Below are 19,583 nucleotides of genomic sequence, written 5' to 3' on the forward strand. Positions count from 1 at the left end.
CCCAAAATACCTACTACTGTGGTAAATGATGGTGCAGAGTTCTAGTACACAGCATCCAACTCGTCTGAACTTTGCATAGGGGTATTGTCTTTAAAAAAAATATTCAATGATAGTTTGATAATCAATTTTCCATTTTCACAAAATTTGCATCAAACCATGCAAACGATTGTTAATAATGCACATCAAAAATGGCTGAAATTTTAGAGAGTACATTCCAAAACATGAGCAAACACATTCCAAACATTTTTTTGTCATGTGCTGCCATCTTCATGGTGAGGTCGGAAACTTTTCAGACAACCCTCGTTTGCTCTAGCAGTTTCAAATTTTATGATGCATACTAACATTTACCAACTAAGTAAGCACTGTGTTTCATCAAAAAGTATTATTGTGTTTATGGTTTAAGAAAGTGAAATATGGCATGGTTAACTCGTAAAATGGATAAACTACACTGGGATAATAGGGTACTTAGTACCTCTGCCTAAACCCTAAACTGGTTATGTACCTGTATACACCCCAATAACATTGCTGACCTGAGAAAATAGTAATAGCACTATGAAGATTACTGATAGTGCTACACATTTGAATTTCCTGCACATACAAGCATGTGCTCAACTTCAACACAATGCACTTCATCTTTACAAAGAAAAATTAGAATTAATAGATTAAAGTAGGGCTGCAGCCTGACAGATTACATGCTACATTAAATAAACTTACCATTTCTTTCACTACAGAATCACAGACGAGAATTACAGCAGCAACCTACCTTTTGTACTTGATGCCGGCTGACCCCTTGCTATCAACGTTTAAACCACAGCATTTAGGAAAAGTAAAAAAAAAACACAATCCACTTACCTGTTGCCATTTTTTAAATAAATTTCCAGTTCAAATGAAACTTATACTGGTCTATATGACTATGACTTAAGGGATATCCCAGAAACTCTTTGTACAGGCAAACACGGTTGGAAGAAGAAAATAAGTCTGTCAAGCTTCGAAGATTGACAGAAATTTGGAATTCAGACCAAAAGTTTCTGGTGACCATCAAAATGAAACTCAAACCAAAGCAGCAAATGTGTACATTACGGCTACTCTTGCCACACTCATTAACTATATTAAAAAAAAGTGTAAGTGAATGATATTAAAAATTAATTTAAGCTCAATTTGTATTTGTACTGTGTGAATTTTTATTTTATTTTATTTTATTTCGAGCATATGGTTCGATCTGAACTGAAATTCGGCTTGGGAAGAAAGGAAGCAGTAAAACCAGGCCATGCATGAAGCACAGCCAGCTCACCTGGTTCTCTGCTGCGATCAGACGCCTGTGGGAAATGCACACAGACACACAGACACACAGACACACAGACACATGAACACACACAGAGATGGTTGCTAACCTACAGCACCGTCGCCCTTCGCCTCTGCATCATCGTCCGAGACGGCCTCCACGTCTACGACGGGACTATCACTCCTTACGTCCGTGGCCACTTCGCCTGGACCAACAGCCGAGCATCAGCAGACACACAACTCAAACACAAAAAAAAAATTAATAAATAAAAATAATGGGCTGTAGGGCTATGCGGTATTTCAATATATCACTCACGATATATCACACGTTTCACAGAAAAATATATATTAAATGAAAAAGATGTTGCAATTTAGAGGATATCATGAACAATATTTAGAAAAAAACATTTATAACACCTTTTACAAGAAAATAGGAAAATATTTTTTTTTGAAATACAGGAAAGAACATCACAAAGGAAAGCAAAACACTGGACCACAAAACCAAGTTGCAAAAGGTGTATGTGAGTAAAATCAGGAGGTTTAATTCAGAGATTTTTTTTCATGTTGAACCATATTAACATGCATGAGTCTAGATTTTTTTTTTTTTAACTAGTTAAAAAACTTCTATTGAAGTGAAACTTCTTTGGGCAAAATTTTTGTGAAACACTGTTGAGAAATGTTTCTGATGCGAAAAGGACACAGAATTGATAGGTACTTGTTTCTAATCATTGTGTTAAATGGCAGATCAATATTTTAAGTAGTTTACCAATAATTAATGGTTTACTGATTTGGTTAGTTAAGGTAAGTGACATTAAAAATATTATTTATATTTGTGTAAATACTCTGTTAGGTTAGGTTAGCTAAGTTTAATATATTGTAAACAACAGATGAACAGTTTTGCTTAAGTATGTTTCACATTTTAGTTACCAATCAGATATAATATAAACATTAGTGTAAATATCAAGGAAATAAATTAAAAAAATTCAACTGATATTATGTTTATGTTTTCATTTTAATCCTTTAAAAAATTTCCTTAAATCCTATTAATACTACAAGTTTTTTTCAAAAACTAACTTCCTTCTCTCTTTCTGTCTCTCTGCAGTTTTGCCCCTTACAATATACTTACGAGTCAAGGTTTTAACTGCTAAAGAAGTTTCACTTCTATCACGTGTAGGTACTGAGCTTTTCAACTTCCCAGCCGACGACTCACGCAAAACCTACTGGCAGCTGACTGAACAGCTGCTCTAAGACGTAGACTGGCTTGGAACCAGGGCTAGATATCACTGATCTATGCAGTGAAACTCTTGTTGACAGTGAAAAGGGGATGGAAAGGGTCAGCAGCTATAATTTGTAATTTGCTTAAAAAGATTAAAAAAAAAGGGGGTTAATAATTGGCAGTTATTGTCGCAAAATACAAGCAGAAATTTCCTTTGCTCGGTTTCTTCCAATTTCCTCTATGAACTCTTGCCAGGGTGGAATGATTTCAAACTGCAATTATCAACCATCAAATCTAGGCTGCAGCTTGCAAAGATGTCGAAAATTAAATTCCACTCACTGGGCATTGTTCACAACAGTAGGGTGTGAATATTACATAGGCATACAAAAAATTGAAACAAGGAAATGAAAATAAAGATCTGAAAAATGACAAAAGTAAATACAGGGTAAGTTTTTTTTTTTTTTAACACCTGTTAGTGACAACACCCTGATTTCCAATACAGCCTAGTTTCATTACTAAAAATGTTTCAACAAATGATTGCTTTGTATGATATCATGCACCAGTCTCACATAGTCATTGGTTATAATGACCATCGCTAAATGTAGTGTAATTTTTCACTTACATATTCCAAACTATTTTTAACATGTGAAAAGTTCAACATTTACAGTTATCGGCAATTGTTATTGAACAACAGTATTTTCCTTCACGAGAGTAATATACACAAGAATACAAATCACACAGCCCTACTTGATAAACTTGAAAATGGGGGAAAAAGCTGATGATACGTCAGTTGTCTCCTGCAAGCAGCTTCATCAGCCTGTCATCACTCGCTACGTCTCCACGCCACTCAAAAGGCACAATGACCGCAGTGGAGTTACCAGAAACAAAGCATTCAATGACAGTGGAACTAGTACGCATTTGCTTTACTGCGTCACAAAATATTTCCGAGAAATCAAAAATTTAAAGAAAATTAATGCATGACTTTTGTGTGGACTCCAGTCTCTAACAGCAACAAAAATAATTTAATCAATTAAGAGAAGAGAACATACTAAAACGAGGAAACAGAACTCAGTACAAACAATACAGTGATACCTTGAGACCAGTTACGAGGGTGTACATAGCTGCAGTCTTTCTGATGTTCTTTTTTTATTTATTTTAATTAAGAAATTTGTATATTAGTTGCTAATAGTAATAGACAGTAACTTAACAACAACACAATTAAATTTTCCCAGTTTTGTACCACATATTTTTTGGTTGAACTGTTTTGTGAAATATTTTTTACAGTTTATGTTATTATTATTATTATTATTATTATTATTATTATTTAAGTTTACTATGTAAATGTGTCTCGCTGGACCGGCTGTGACTAAAACCAATCAGATGCCAGAATGCACCATCCTCGCCCAATCATTCCTCTCTACGCAAGTTCCATTACTACCAACACACTTTTTGGTTTGTAGTTTGTCCCAAGGCCTTCGCTAAGCAGGTTTAAATTTTACATGAGTTTTCATTACCTAGTACCGGACGTGTTCTTAATTAAGTACGGTTTTTAAATTAGGCCGCTGCAGTGTTGTGGTCGGCATTCTGTGCATGCGGACTGTGCACCTACATCTGTTGGCCAGTCACAGACGCCATTACGGAAACATTCTACCGTTTTTTAGTTTGTTTGTGAGTAATTAAAACGCCTCCGCCGATTGAGAATCCTGCCAACTGAAATATGTACTTGATTCGTGTTTTAGTGCTAAAGACGTGACAGTGGCTGAAATTCATCGTCTGTGAAGTGTATGGAGAAAACATTCAGAATTCAGATAATGACAAAATCGTAAAAATCTGTTCTCTTTCACTTTTTTTTGCCAACTTTCAGCACCAAATCTTCAGAAATGACAAAAAGTCGCCACTACGTACCTCACAAATAACACAAAAGGGGCCATCTTTAAAAGCTCTAATCCATTTCCATACCATTCTATTGGTCTCACCCTGAGAGAAGACAACCTGAGCGGAGACTGTGTTATTTCATTTTCTTCTCGTTCAAGGGCAAATCTATAAGCAACAGGATGGTGTTCTCTCTCCCCTCTTAGCAGACATCTTCAAGACCGAGTTCGAGAAGAAAGTAATAAATAAAAACCAGTACAGGTATGTCGATAACATCATTGTTATATGGAAACAAAGCAAAGAAAACTGCAAGAATTTCTAAAACACCTCAACAGCATCCATCCTTATGTACAATTACCCATGGAGATGGAAGTACCGATGGAAAACTGCCTTTCTGGATATCTCCGTCACAAGAGAACATCCGCCACAGTGTTTAAAGGAAGCCAGCCCACACAGATATCTACAGGTGAGTTCACACCACCTACCATCTCAGAAAGGAACAACAGTTATTTCTATATTGGTCAACAGAGCTAGAACCATCTGCGAACAAGACGAACTTGGGAAAGAGATTAACAACTGCTCAACGCAATACGTATTGTTGAAGCAAATGGTTACGTACTCAAAATACTGTTACCCCCTATTTAGGGGGACTATGTTTGTAAGGGATAGCCCAATAAGTTTTATTACAGTTTAATTAATTACTAATATTTATATTACTACTAATAATTGAAATTAAAAATGTCCGATAACCAATAACTGGAACTTAAAAAATATTATTCGCAAGTCACTCAATTTCTGTCAATTTCCACAGTTCACACTCCTCGCTGGAGCTAGGCTCGACAGTGGTTCGCCCCTTACCTGAAGCCTGTCCACACACACAGTCTCGCGCCACTCAGTCACACTCTCATGATCCCGTCACTCCGCATCGCGCCACTATCGAGGGGGTCTCTCACCCTCTTCGCCAATGTCGCACTTCCCTTCACTCGCGGGACTCTCCGAACTCTCGGAACTTGCTCGGAACTCTAGCGGACCCCGTCAAAGGATTCACCGGAATCCCGCAGAGGCCGGTGTCACCCCTGAAGTACTTGAGAAAACCCTTCTCGAACCGACAAGAGTTGCTATGACGATTCGCGTCATCCTTGCCGACCCAACGCCAGAAACATCGAGAAAGGCGGCACTCATTCGCCACGGAATTCCCAAGGCCGCTCAGCGATAGAGGAAGCCGAGGAAGGGCTATGCTTGGGGAAAGGTGGGAAGGAAGGGGGTAGTGATGACCCTTATAATCCGGCCAGGCACACGTGGCATGACTTACATCAATGGAGGGCACGAGACATGGCGCGTGACGCCAGTGGCTGTGCAGGGCCGCCAGCCTGATCCGAACCTAGCATCGTGGTCTGGTCTCTCGCGCTCGTAACAATACGAAATAAGGAAAGCCATGAAGCTACCCCCAAGAACGAAAAAGAACGTTTTCCTAACAAAGCCTTCATTCCGTGCATCAAAGGAATTCCAGACCAAGTGACTAGAATTATAAGAAAGCACAAAATACACACGATCCTCAAACCTAGAAACATGATTGAGTGTGCCCTGACATCAGAAAAGGGAAGGGGAAAAAAAAAACTCCAGCCAGAAGTCTAGCCGGTGTGTACAAGATAGCATGTTCATGTAGCAAAGTGTGCACAGGACAAACTAGAAGGCGAATCATAAACTAGGATTGAAGAACATGATCAGTGACTATTAAAACCTCCAATCAGCCATAGAAGAATAGTCCATGGGAACCAGCCACAACATTTAATTCGACCAATTCAACACCATAGCGTCCACTGTCAGCATTCCTCAACACAAGAAAACAACATTTGAAAAGCAATAGAAATATTAAAATACCTATCAAACATAAATACCCTATTTACCCGTGTATGGATCGCACATTTTACTGCTAATATTTAGTTCAGTAACATATACTGCTAACCTTATACAATTTTTATTTTATTTTGGGTAAAAAAAAATTAATATTCCACCGTGTGGTTGAATATGTGCATAAATAACAGACTGTGTTGGTCTTTAATAAATATGTTATGAGTAAGTATAAATTGTTAATTAAAATATCTCAACAGTGCGTGTAAGGAATCATGATCTGCACCATCTGGCCTCTTGGCCGCCCTCGGTAAGTGACGTGGCTGTCTGCAGTCGGGCTGGCGTCTGGCAAGAGGGGGAATCTAAAAATAAACCAGCCGGAGTCTGAGAAAGAAGAGGGGGTGTGCATGCCTGTGTGTTCGAGTGTGTGTGGCCATGCAGCAATGTTCTTGAATCCCCCCTTCCTCTCTCAACGTTAAATGTCCGTGAACTGACACCGTACACAGTCATCACATTTATATTTTTGTGACGCAAATGTCCAAACTTTTTTTGTGTGCGAGATTTCTTTACACTTTCTACTTATACATTTCATTCCAGAAAAAACTGCTGTAAAGGGCATGCTTGTTTTTACTTAAGGAACTGACAGAACAATTGACTAGGAAGTAGCGTGACCTCTTTTCTCTCTTGGGGAAGGAGATGGGTAAAAAAAAAAAAATACAACAGACAGGAAGGGAACATTAATACAAAAAATTGTATTCATGGGCCAAAAATTAAGAAGAACAGGTGCTTGTTTCTTAGACGGCAATAAGCTGAAACACAGACCATAAAGTCTTCACTTATTTTCTACTGGAGACCAATTTATGATGTGACCCATATTCAAGAGTGATCCTTATAGTTAAAATGTTAGATTTTTTGCTCAAAATTATAGGGGCGACCCTTCTGCTGGTAAAAACAGTAGACAGAACTGATACAAATTAAGCATAATATGGGAACCACTTTTCAGAAATCCTCACCTCTGGTTGGCCAAACAGCCTAGCCAACCAGAAGGGAAGAGGTCACTGTTTCGCCAGCAGCCCCAGAGAATCTCAGAAGCCCAGCTCTGATTGGCCAAACCCAACAGCCAAACAGGAGAAACAAAGGCTTTGATTTGCCCACAGGTGCAGCCAGTCAGGAAACACTTCCCTCTAATGCGAGAGAGTTTAAAGGCAGGAGAATTTCCAAGAACCTCAGAAGGTTGCACTCACAGAACAAGGACGGAGATATAGAAGTGCGACTCTCACAGTGGAATCTGAAACCATGTTTCGCCCGACATGCGACGCTAACTGTTGGGTGGGCCCATTACAACTAGAGAAAGAAAATCTCCAGGTAGAGGTTCTAATACAAAGTTTTAGGTTATTATTGTTAATTTATCTACTTGACTAATTGCTGAGTAAAAGTGATTTCAACTGTGCAAAAAACACTTTATGCTGTTTTGAAATAAAAAAAAGTCATGTTAAATATAAATAAGTAGGAGATGCAAAAATTTTTGGTATGCAGCATCATTAACATGTAGCTACCAAAATAGAGTGAGTTAATTTTCACTGTATGTTTGCCTGATAACAGCTTATGCATTACTTCTCACAATCAATGTAGCTATGTTAGCAATATATTATGAAAGCTACTACATATCTACGAGGGGCCAAAACATCTAGGTCTCAGTCTCGGCAATTAGAGTTTCTCCCCCGCGGTTGCACTGATGACGAAGACTGCAAGGTCGGCCAAAAGTCTGCGAAAACTTCGCCTTCGACATGGCTACAACCCAGAAGCCTATTACTCCAGAATATGGCAGTGAATGCCTGAAAATTTAATGAAGGGTATTTATTTGTATATATTAATTCAGTGTATTGTGTTTAATGCTACACACATGGCACGGACATAACACGGTACGCACGGAAATAACAGCTCACACATATGAAAAAGAGCGCTACTTAGGCCCGTATTCAGAGTTGACCTTCGAAAGCACATCCAACTCTCATTCATTTGGCAGACTCTCCACCTCTCATACTTCAAAAACACCTTTCGAATGACTGCCAGCTGAAAGCTTGTTCCCATCCACTTTCGGTGAAGATCTGGCAACATGGCACAAAAATTTTCTTAGATCAAGTACTTGGAGTGTGTGTGGAAAAGCGCCCTATTTCATTTTGATTGTCTTTTGTCTGCTCTCCCGCTGAAAATAATATTTTGTTTGGATTGGACACGAGGTTGAGAAATTTTCTGAAGATGGATACGTTGCCTAAAATTATAGTGTTTTCTCCAGATGAAAAAGCGATTATTTTTGATCTCGTGAAAAAACACAATACCGTAATCGAAAAAAAAAACAAAAAAAAAACAGATGCAGTTTCTAACAGAGAAAAAAAAAATTGTTGTTCAAACTCTTGATCCCGATAAAAATCAAACGGGTCTGCTAAATTTCTTATACCTTCGCGGAACTGGATTTTAATTTTCAAGATCATCAAAAAAATCAAAAACCTCGTCAATGTGATTTGTAAATTCATCCAAATCTTCTGCCATCGCTACAAAACACGTGTATGATGCACACTTTGCGGGCAAAACGATTTCTTTAAAAACGCATATTTAATTCCAAAACATATTTTACATATCTGCCATATGACAAAAATGTTTTAAATAATTACAAACATACATGAACACGTTTTTATGTGGGAATTATATATTAAAACCATCAACTGCTCTGCCGATTTTCAACTGAACAGGCATTCGAATGTGCTTCAGACCACATTCACTTTCAAGTGGTTGGCTCTCCTTATCCAGCAGTCAACCAACCACTGAAAAACGTCTCTGCCGAGCAGCTTCAAATGAAAAGCCTTTCGGTGTGTGGATAACCGTCGAAAGAGCTCTCTGAATTCGGCCCTTAGAATCCATGACCACGTACTTATTATGTGGTTATTTACTGGCTTCATTACTTCAAAACTGAGTAAACTGAACAGTGTTGCTTAGAGAGACTGGTGTACTTGGAACTGAAACTTCATGACAATAGTTCCATGGGAGTAAAAATAAAAAAATCTTGTTTGTGATTACTAAAATAAATACAATGATAACATCTCAGAAATATCAGTGACAACATGCTGACTTAATGAAAATGATTGGCAAACTACTTACAATTGCTTTTATGGCTTTGCAAACAGACTGCACACCACGATTAAAAATATACAAATACTGCCAGCTGAATTAACCTCTCACTTCTATATTATGACAAGAAAGTATATGTTATCTTTAAAGGATTTGTGCAATGGGAGTGCATGACTTGATGTAATGGCGTATGTCCAAAAACTTACATCAAGTCAAGAAAATATATACACCAAGACCATGTCTGAATTCACCTGAAGTATAAACTAATACGTACGTGTCTCCGACATCACAAGGAATGTCTGAACTGGAAATGAAGTATGCAAGGACGTAAGTAAATGATTGTGTATTTCTCACGTACTTCCAGTGAAGACACGTCGCCATTTTGAAAAAAAATGTTGTATGCTACTTGTATTAATAAATTGGATAACAATATTAATATTTAAACATGTTTTTAAGGAAGTTTTAGCAAAAACATGCACATACATACAGATTGTAACTACAAAAAAAAAAAAAAGAATGATAATAAAGTAAACTGTCATAAATTTGTGTGTCAGCAATGAAGTGTTAAATATGATTAAATTCAGCTACACATGGTTTTTTTAATTTTCGTTTCAATTTATGTGTTGAAAAATGAAATGTAAACAACTCGTTCGGCTGGCTAATACCACGTGAAGAGGCCAAACAATTAACCCGTCCCGACTAGTCAAAGGCAAGATACGTATGCAAGGTCGCAAGTACACAACTGCAGAATTGAATTCGGACATGGCCTAAGGCCTCCAGATATTGATAAAGTGATAATTATATATTTAGCTTCAATGAAACAAAAACTTACTGAAAAGTTTGTTCATTTATGAAATTGCATATCAAAAATTTACCCATAAAAGCAACTAGTACATGATATGTGCAAGTTGATAACTAACCTTAAATTATAAACAAAATAGAAAATATTAAAGTGTTCAAATACAGCCACTTAAATTAATATAAAAACCTCCAAAATTATAATTCCAGGTACTACAAAGCCAGGGCATTCTTTGTACAGTAAAAAATTCATTATGTTATGAAACCTAAAAGCTTGAATGGGTGCATGGTGAAAGTTGATTTAAGATTCATAAATAAATTTACAGAAAATTAAAAAGCAACTGAGGTAGGCATTCACTACAAATATATAATAGATAGTTATTATTAACATATTTTTCAAAGCATTCCCATTTCCGGAAATAGCATTATGCATGAGCATAGGAATTTTGTATGTACAACTGCAGATTGCTGTAAATTACCAGATAGCAAAAGTATAAAAATTAGAACTACATTTCGATCAGCATAATAATCATCAATAAAATATTTATCATGCTTTTATTGTAAGAATAGAGCAGGTAAAGTGATGAAAAATTTCCCACAAGGAAAAAAAAAACTATCAAAACATACCAAATTAAGGAAAAAAGTAAATAAAAATAATAGAAAATACTTACCTCATTTTTCAACTTTCACCACCGCCTCAAAGCTTTACAGTTCCTTATTTTAAAGACCAGTAAAACTTAAAATACGTATTCATTAAACTGCTTCGATAAACTAAGAAGACAAAGATTAAATAATAATGAAACTGAATACTGTGGAATAAATTTTATTAAGATATGTATGGGAGAAAGTTGAATCAAATAAATGCTCAACTGTGAGAGAACTGTGGTCCAGAAAATAGGAACAGCAGCTAACAATTCTAGCTTGAGTTATACACAATAAAAAAAAATTAACTACACTGCATGGATGTTTACACCATAAAGAGTAAAAATACAGGCAATTTTTGAATCAGAAACTTTTAGTTTAGTTTACCCACCAGCGAAACTGCTCTACTAGTCAAACTGTTCACACATGAAGAAACAGACCTGTATTATTATTAGAGACAAGATTTTATGGTTTTATTTTCTAGCAGATTTAGGTTTTGAACAGGAGATTTCAATGTTATTGTTTTTATTTTATCATAAAATGTTTATTAAAAAATATAGAATTTTACTGAAAAAATATGATACTATAAATGTTCTATGATATTTATATACCTATCTCCAAATCAGTGTCACTTTGACTGATACATGATGCACTTTTTCAATATAATGATTCATAATATGCATGTCTAATTGAAAAAATCTGTTAAGTAATCCTGTGTTTGAAAAATGTTGTAAGACCAAAATGTAAAAATGAGTAACTAATAACAGTTGCAAGATTAAAAAAGGTAAACCTTTGACGACACCTGGCTCTCTGACCCTTGTTGCGAGTGATTCCCTGTCGTGACGAGAGCGCCGGCCAGCCTAAAACTCAGGGAGTGAACGGGTTCTCACCTTGTGGCTTACAACAGTGGGCCAGGACCACAGCAACCCCTCGAGCTGTCGGCCGCTCGAGACGCCACTTTCGGTCTATGTATGTCCGTAGTTCTGCCTATGTCTTTAAGGCACTGGCTGCTGAACGACGAACCACTCACGAGTCGCTAGTGGCGAAGCGTGGAGCAGCGCTCGGATGCGTCCGTCGCGGATGAGAGGCGAGCTACGACTGACTCCCACGCTCCGGCGCGCGGCGAGCGGGAAGCAGGGGAGGGGGACGCACGAGACAGTACGCGGTCCGGGTCAGATTGCACTGTCATTTATCACACCAGCCGCCGCGCTCGGGTGCGCTCACCCCTCGAAGAACCAATCAAACACTTTTTTACACTCATGCCCAGACCAGACGGCTATGGGCAACATCGGGCCTAGGGACCAGGATAGACACGACAGATGTCGTCACCTTTTTCCTTTTTTTTTTATAAAGTGTAAAAACATTAGGGATGGGTCGATTCGATTCTCCGATTCCTCGATACCACCGATTATTAAAAAATTTGGGTACTCAGTATCGGGTACTAAAAAAGGGCAAGGTAGGTTAGGAATCGGTTAAGTTAAGAAAATACAGTAGTAATATATTTTCGTCTGAACTTTACTTACTTATTTTAATATATCTTACCTGCCGTATGCGCATAAAATTCCTAATAATGCTCATTATTATTAAATATTAATTTTATACGAATAAAAATAAATAAAAACAATGTTACCGGGCATGTTTAACCTCTAATTAAAACTCCACGATCGAAGAACATTATTCCTCACTCATGTATTAGACGTAAATAAATTGTAAAAAGACTTATTAATTTTATTTGCAGTTAAGAAAAGTCCATTGTTTTTTGTGAAGAAAGTGACGGTTATGAAACGAGACCACATCACGTGTCGTCACCATTTTAGTTGTGAGCCATTCAAGGATGATGGCCTCCACAAAATCTCTGGTGGCCATAAAATATAAAGTCAAGTCGAAACGTATTGATTCGTTGCGTACGGGACAAATTGTATAATGAAAGCAACAATCGATTTTAAAGAATTCTCTGGCCATACCGCCAACAGAGGCTCGTGTTTATTTCTTGCAAAGGAAAACCGTAATAATTACTAGAAAAACACTTGAAAATAGTTTTAGCAAAACAATATTTGTGCCAAATAAATAGCATAAATGCGCAACAATTCACAGTAACCTCAATAGCACGACGGTGAATTACGGAAAATAATTTTAGCAGAACAATATTTGTGCCAAATATATAGCATAAATGCGAAACAATTCACAGTAACCTCAATAGCACGACGGTGAATTACGGCGTAATTCACCGTCGTGCTATTGAGGTTACTGTGAATTGTTGCGCATTTATGCTATTTATTTGGCACAAATATTGTTTTGCTAAAACTATTTTCAAGTGTTTTGCTAGTTTGTTAGTAAAAAAAATGTTCGCCGACTGTCGTTTCAAATTACGATGCGAATGGTCTGATATTGTATCAACATGTCTAAAGTTTGGGAACATTTTCGCATCAATAGTGAAAATGACAAATATGCAATTTGTAATCATGGTAGTGCGCAAATTTCACGGAGCGGTACTTACAAATCTACAACTAATTTAATGAAGCATTTGAAATCCCGGCACACATTACTACCAGAAAAAATAGTCTTTGAAGAAAAACAATCTTTTGTTTACAGCACTGTCACCAACTAAGTCAAAAGGTACCACAGAAAAAAGTAGTGCTACCTTTGAACCCATTTTGAACAAAGATGTTATGTTATCGGCGTTATCGTCTGTTAAAGAACCCTGTCTAAATGTTGAACTTCTTTGTGCACAGCCTAGTACTTACTAGCAAACAAACTTTATGTGAAGATGCTTCTTCACTGGAAATTGAAAAAAAAACCCTCAACATTTAATCCTAAGTTTATAATTATCCTTTATACATGTTATTATCATTATGTAATGCATTCAATTCTTAAGTAGTTTTAATTATGTGACCAGAATTACCAGGAATCGAAAACTGGAATGACTTGGAATCGAGAATCGAAATTTAGGAATCGGTACCGGTATCGGAATCGATAAAAATGTGTACTCAACCCATCCCTAAAAAACATCATTCTAAATGAATTACTTCAATTAAATTTAATATGTGAAAGATTAGGTATTTGTCATTAGAGTTCAGTTTCGATTGTAAATGATTATTAGACTCGTGATTTTAAATGCATTTCAGTGCTTTGTGGTATTTTAACTTGAATTTCGGTGTTATACTGTGTGTCGACATATTTTTTGATGTTATTTCGGTGTTATTGCAACCAACCATATAATCTTGCCCCTAGCTTTCATGTGAAAATCAAAAATTAGTGTGTTAACAGTCGGTTGTTAAAAGGGTCCCCTCCATGAATGGCCAAGGATGAAGTATGTTAAGTGTGTGCGGTGCGGCAGCTTACACAGTGCGAAGTCCATCTTCCTGACGGGGGAGCTGCGTGTGTCCTCCTTGCCGGAGACGTCGAACGCCGCGGAGGTGGGGGACGCCAGCGGCAGAGACATGCTGCGGTCGAACCTAACACATGCTCTGTGTCAAGGCATCGTCTTCACATGCACAGATAAATACTGATTTTACCGAGTCACAGTTCATTCCAGCCAGTGTGAAGCATGGCTCACAAATGCACATCACCATACTGTATGATGCACCCAACACACCTGACAGTCGAAGATAATAAATTTTTTATGGTTTCAGCAAAAAGCATGGTCAGCGAGTCATAACATGCTGTAAATATTTTCTTACAAAAACTTTTACCATCAACATGTGTACAATATAGAGCTGTATGATAACATATTATACATTTTGACTATAGTCAGTCATTTTGCAAATATTTAAATTATGTATAAACTTTTTAAGCACCATTTGCACACTTCATAATAAAAAACATAAAAATATCTGTAATTCTTATTATGTATTATCTGTCGCACAAGTCTGCGATAAATGTTACCTACGTACATCTAATATTCGTGTAATGCTCTTAATGCACACACTCACAGGTTGTCGCTATCTGAATTGCAAACCAGTCTCCTACTAAAGAGTAATGCAGATAACAACAAATAAAGAAATATACAGAAAAGCTAACAGAATTCTGTGGTGTTGCGCTAAAACAAGAGAATACACCAAAGTATCTGGGAAGTGCATTGGAGAAAGATGATAGAAGCAAAGATGGAACAGTTTGGAGAAGGGGGAGGGAAGTATTTGTTGCAAAGCAGATTGAGGAATTTGGTGCGATAATAAGGAAAATGGTAAGTGAAAAAAAAAAGTGTAGTAAAGGGCATAATATTTTCTTTGAACCAAGAGACCTGAAAAAAAGTGAAAGGAATGAGGAGATGATCAGAGCAATGGGAATATGTGCAGCGCATGAGCAGTGTGGTGTCATTTGTAGCGGAGACACGTGGCTTGTCCTTCCTGTTCACACAGCGCGACCAGCTGCGTATACTCCTAAAGTGAGTCCTCAGGTTCTTGATAACACAGTCCTGGCCACGGGAGGTCCCGTGTTTCCTCCATGTCACTAACCTTCCTATCAGTTTGTTTATTTTCGTCCAAATGATTGTACTATGAAAAAAAAAATGTTATTTGGTGTGTATTTTTAAAATCCCATTCACTTCAAATAAACACATACAGAGGCAACACACTTTCAAACCTGGAATCTCACCATATGAAGGTTGTGGCAGCTTGGTGACTATCACCTCACACCACTAGAGTAGCGACAGATCAGTAACAGAATTTCACTGATACTGATCATGATACTGCCCAAGAAATAACTGATTCTTCAATGAGTTCTCAATAATTTTTTACGTATGTTTTCAGAGTAGCTGAACAAAATTTTACAACAAAGTATATTGGCTCTATCCAGTGACTCATTGTCTTGAATTTTAAACTGTCTTGATCTTACATTTTGTTTCCAAAGTAATCTCACATGAGAAATGTATTTATTATTTATGTTCGTAATATACCCACCAACAGAAAATAAGAGACATTACAAAAATAAAACAAAAACTAGAACCAAAATAGTCACTGCAAGTACTTGGACACTAGCCCTCGATGGCACCAAAGTAGGCCAGCTCTACCTGAGGTGAAACCACAGCAGATAGTGATATCCCCACTGGCCTACAACAATGTCAAAAATACCAGATACTTACATTGACCAAAACAAAAAATTATTACCCTCTTTTATCGCATAATCATCGCACCTATATTTTAGGCCGTCAAAATGGGGATAAAAAACTCGCTAAACGTCGCATGATGTTTTTGGTCTCACTATTAGATGCCGAGCGCTTTGTTTAAGTATCTTTTCTTTATAAAACGATGTATTTTAAAATATAAATCTAATATTTGTTCAGACATTACCACTTACTTATTTCATTAACGGAAATACGAAGTTGTCTGACGTGTAAATTTTCTTTTCAAGACGTTTTTAAAAGTTATTTCCTTTATCTAATTGTCTGCATCGCCGCGGTGTAGCGCTTATAAAAATGTAGCCAGCACTAATGGGCAGCATTCATGTTTGGTTATGTTGCTTCCGTATATAGCGCGCGCACATAGTTGAATATCGATATCTTGCCGATTGCACGCAACGCGCGCTCTCTGTCGAGTGCCGATTTAACTACATTTGATAGCCCGCACTCTTACGTGGGAAGTGTATATTACGACGGTAGTTACGCGTTAGTTCACGTCACAGATTCAAGTCGCTTGCGTTCGTGTCACAGATTTTGTTTTTCTATTTTAAGTTGAAGAAAGATTTTTGTTTAATGAATTATTAATATAAATTGTTTGGCGTGCTCTTGTATACTCCACCTTTTTTTAAATAAACATACTTTCCATGAACGGATTCTGTTTTAATGAATAACTTTACCTAACAAAATTTTTTTTTTCCGCATGATGGCCGCACCCCTACTTTTCAAACTTTATTTTAGAATAAAATGTGCGACGATTATGCGTGAAAACACGGTAGTACAACAGAAACACGAAACATACACACTGTAATATAAGAACATGACATTTGAGAAACATGTATTAGTACATTACTAATCAACAACGATGATGATGATAGTGTTGAGAATGGGGCTCGGCAGCGCTGGAGTCACCTGGAGAGCTTGTGGGTGTCCCGGCCCGAGTGCAGGGAGGGAAGACTGTCGGAGCTCTGGACGGCCGCCAGGTGGATGCCGCTGTCGACGGACGGTCGCTTGCTCAGGCGCTGGCTCCCCGGCCGCTGGTCCGGGCCGTCCTCGCCGCTGCCCTCTGCCGGCCAACGCGACACACGCTCACGCTCGCTCACCGCCCTGCAGCCCTCGGCACGCTGCCCCGTAACCCAGCAACCCCCTCGCACCGACCTTGGCTGAACAAGGAGCTCCAGCAGCTGTTGCCGTGGGAGTCCAGCAAGCTGATGTCCAGGTCCATGCTCATGATCTTGGTCTTCTGCACTTCGTTCCTGGGCCAAACACACAGTCATACTCACAAACCCACGATACTCTACACAGCACTAGCTGAAGTACCCGGCGTTGCCCAGGCTAAACACAAAAATATTAAAAAATTTAATATTCAAGTTCCATTGATGGGACAGTCACGTGCATCAAGGCTACTAATCAGCAAAACGGGATGCCTCTCTTCAGCTTCATTTTGTGGGAAGGCAGGTAACCCCTACGCAATACGTGATGGATACACCAAGTTAATGCCACCTATTGATGAAGTTCTGAACTAAACTTTTATTGATGCCTTTAGTTCGCTAGCAGCCTCAAACTTCACTAAGCCGATGGGGTTCGCCAAGGAAAATGATAGAAAGTTAATAGATCTTACTATGTGACTGTGAGGCAGACATTGAGAAATGGCACAAACTCACTGTTTGTGTGTATGACCTACCTCCTATGATTTTCTATTATAAAACTGAATTTATCCCTTTTTCACTCCCTTAGGGATAAAATTTCATAATTATATGTAGTCTATGGCACTCCCCTGCTCATAAACTATCTTTATACAAAAAATAATAATTTTGCTCCTTTGCTGTGTGAAAGAAAGACTAACAGACAAACACACTTTTGCATTAAAAATATTATTATAGTAGTAATTTACTATTTAAAGTGGCTGAACTAAATTAAGTTTGGTTTGGAATATGGACCTACAAAACAGACTCAGCGAGCAATTTTGTTGGAAATGAAAGTACTGGAACAGAGCACTGGATCTAGAGTAGACTGGTAAAATCACTCCTAATAACAAGCTCCTAGAAATTGTACAATAAATAGGCCCACGTGACTGACTGGCAGTTTTCATGAGCTCTTAGACTGCATTATATGCTAGGGATCTGAAAATATTAAATACTTCAAATTAAAATGAAAACAATAATATTTTTGACTTAAAATTTGAAATAAAAGAATTTTTTTTTATCCATTGTATACCAAATGATACTATATAGCCGACAGAAATTTATGTTTATTAGCCTTCACAGCTGTCTGATACATTACAACATAAATTCTCATTAATTATGTAACGCTATATTTATAATAAGAGATTTGTGACATTCTCAGTTTCAGTCATATTTAGCGTTAAGATCATTTATGCACGTCAGCCATTTTCCAAAAAAAGTACACACATTCAAATTTTCATTTGAGAGTATAACCACTTTAATGTATTTTGCATAAACTTTTCTTGGACTCCTGTCAAACATAAAAAAAAAAAAAAAAAAAAAAAAAGATTCCACAGTAGGTTTATGTTTGAATGGAAAAATGCAAGATGTTCCTGAAGGAATAGATGCTGGATGGGGTGAAGTGTATGAGTGGGAGAGGCACCTGCGCACGGCGCCCGGGCGCAGGAAGACCCCGTCGCGGGAGCGCGCGGGGGACTCGGCCGGGGACGGCGACGGGGCGCGGTCCTTCTCGCCCTCCGCCTCCAGGCGCTCCAGCTCGCGGGCCAGCCGGCCGTGCCCCGCCGCGCGGGCGCACTCCAGCGCCGAGCGCACGCCGTGGTTCCTGAGCGCGAGGGCCGAGCGGTCCCAGTGGTACAGCAGCAGCGCCGTGGCCTGGTGGCCGCGCGCGCACGCCCACATCTGCACACACCGCCCCGCATCTCGCTTCAAGCCTCAAGGAAACTGCTAAACTTCTAATGAGAGTGGCCTGGAATTAAGCTTGTCTCATGCAGGGGCGTAGCCAGGATGGTTTTTAGGGGATCAACCCCCCCCCCCCCCCCACCCCCCTTGCAACAAACCTTTAATTAATTTCTTATTCATCACTCAAACAAATTTCATATTAAAAATTAATAAAATTTTTTCCCATTACAATATTTAAATTTAAGTACCGAAAACTGATGAAATAGCACTATTTTACACCTTAAAAGTTAAAATCCAAATTTCCCCAGGGGAAGGACCCCCGGACCACCCCGCTTTAATACCGGGGGGGAAGGGGGTGCCATGCTTCTTAACACCCCCCGATACACAAATCCTGGCTACGCCAACTGGTCTCATCTCAGTTTTGCGGTGTACATTTCCATAGACATTTAATCTCTCTTTCCAATGCACGAATCTCTGCCACTGGCGATTTCCTTGTTTCGGTGAGCTCCGTTGCCAGATACACACCATCCAGCTCAAATACTTCTGACACAACGTTATAATGTTAACAACAATGATAAAAATATATCCAAAACATCGTACTTTGTAAATTAAAATTTGGAATGAAAATATTGGAAATTTAATTACGTCTTGAATTTCATCAAGAAGATCATATGATGTAATCAACATTTTTACTTATAAGGAGACGAAAATGAAATACTTATTATTTATTTATAATATTAATTCACTTAAAAAATTTAATGAAAAGTTTCAAGATCAGCATTTAAATAATACTAATGACTGTTATCTGAAATAACCCAAA

General features: G+C 38.1%; 1 protein-coding gene across 4 annotated transcripts in view; it reads right to left on the bottom strand.

Annotated features, from left to right (window-relative positions):
• LOC134536631 (calmodulin-binding transcription activator 2) overlaps positions 1-19,583 on the bottom strand; it is a 417,559-nt gene that overhangs the window by 52,559 nt on the left and 345,417 nt on the right. For 3 of the 4 annotated variants that reach the window (XM_063376428.1, XM_063376427.1, XM_063376430.1), the window contains exons 16-20: positions 18,507-18,763; positions 17,058-17,155; positions 16,812-16,965; positions 14,129-14,241; positions 1,392-1,487 (exon numbers count right to left, since the gene is read on the bottom strand). In XM_063376428.1, the coding sequence (XP_063232498.1) occupies positions 1,392-1,487; positions 14,129-14,241; positions 16,812-16,965; positions 17,058-17,155; positions 18,507-18,763 (718 nt within the window). The remainder of the gene's footprint in view (positions 1-1,391; positions 1,488-14,128; positions 14,242-16,811; positions 16,966-17,057; positions 17,156-18,506; positions 18,764-19,583) is intronic. The other variant, XM_063376429.1, reaches the window with a different exon arrangement.

This window comes from Bacillus rossius, chromosome 11, assembly GCF_032445375.1.
Source record: "Bacillus rossius redtenbacheri isolate Brsri chromosome 11, Brsri_v3, whole genome shotgun sequence".
Classification (NCBI taxonomy): domain Eukaryota; kingdom Metazoa; phylum Arthropoda; class Insecta; order Phasmatodea; family Bacillidae; genus Bacillus; species Bacillus rossius.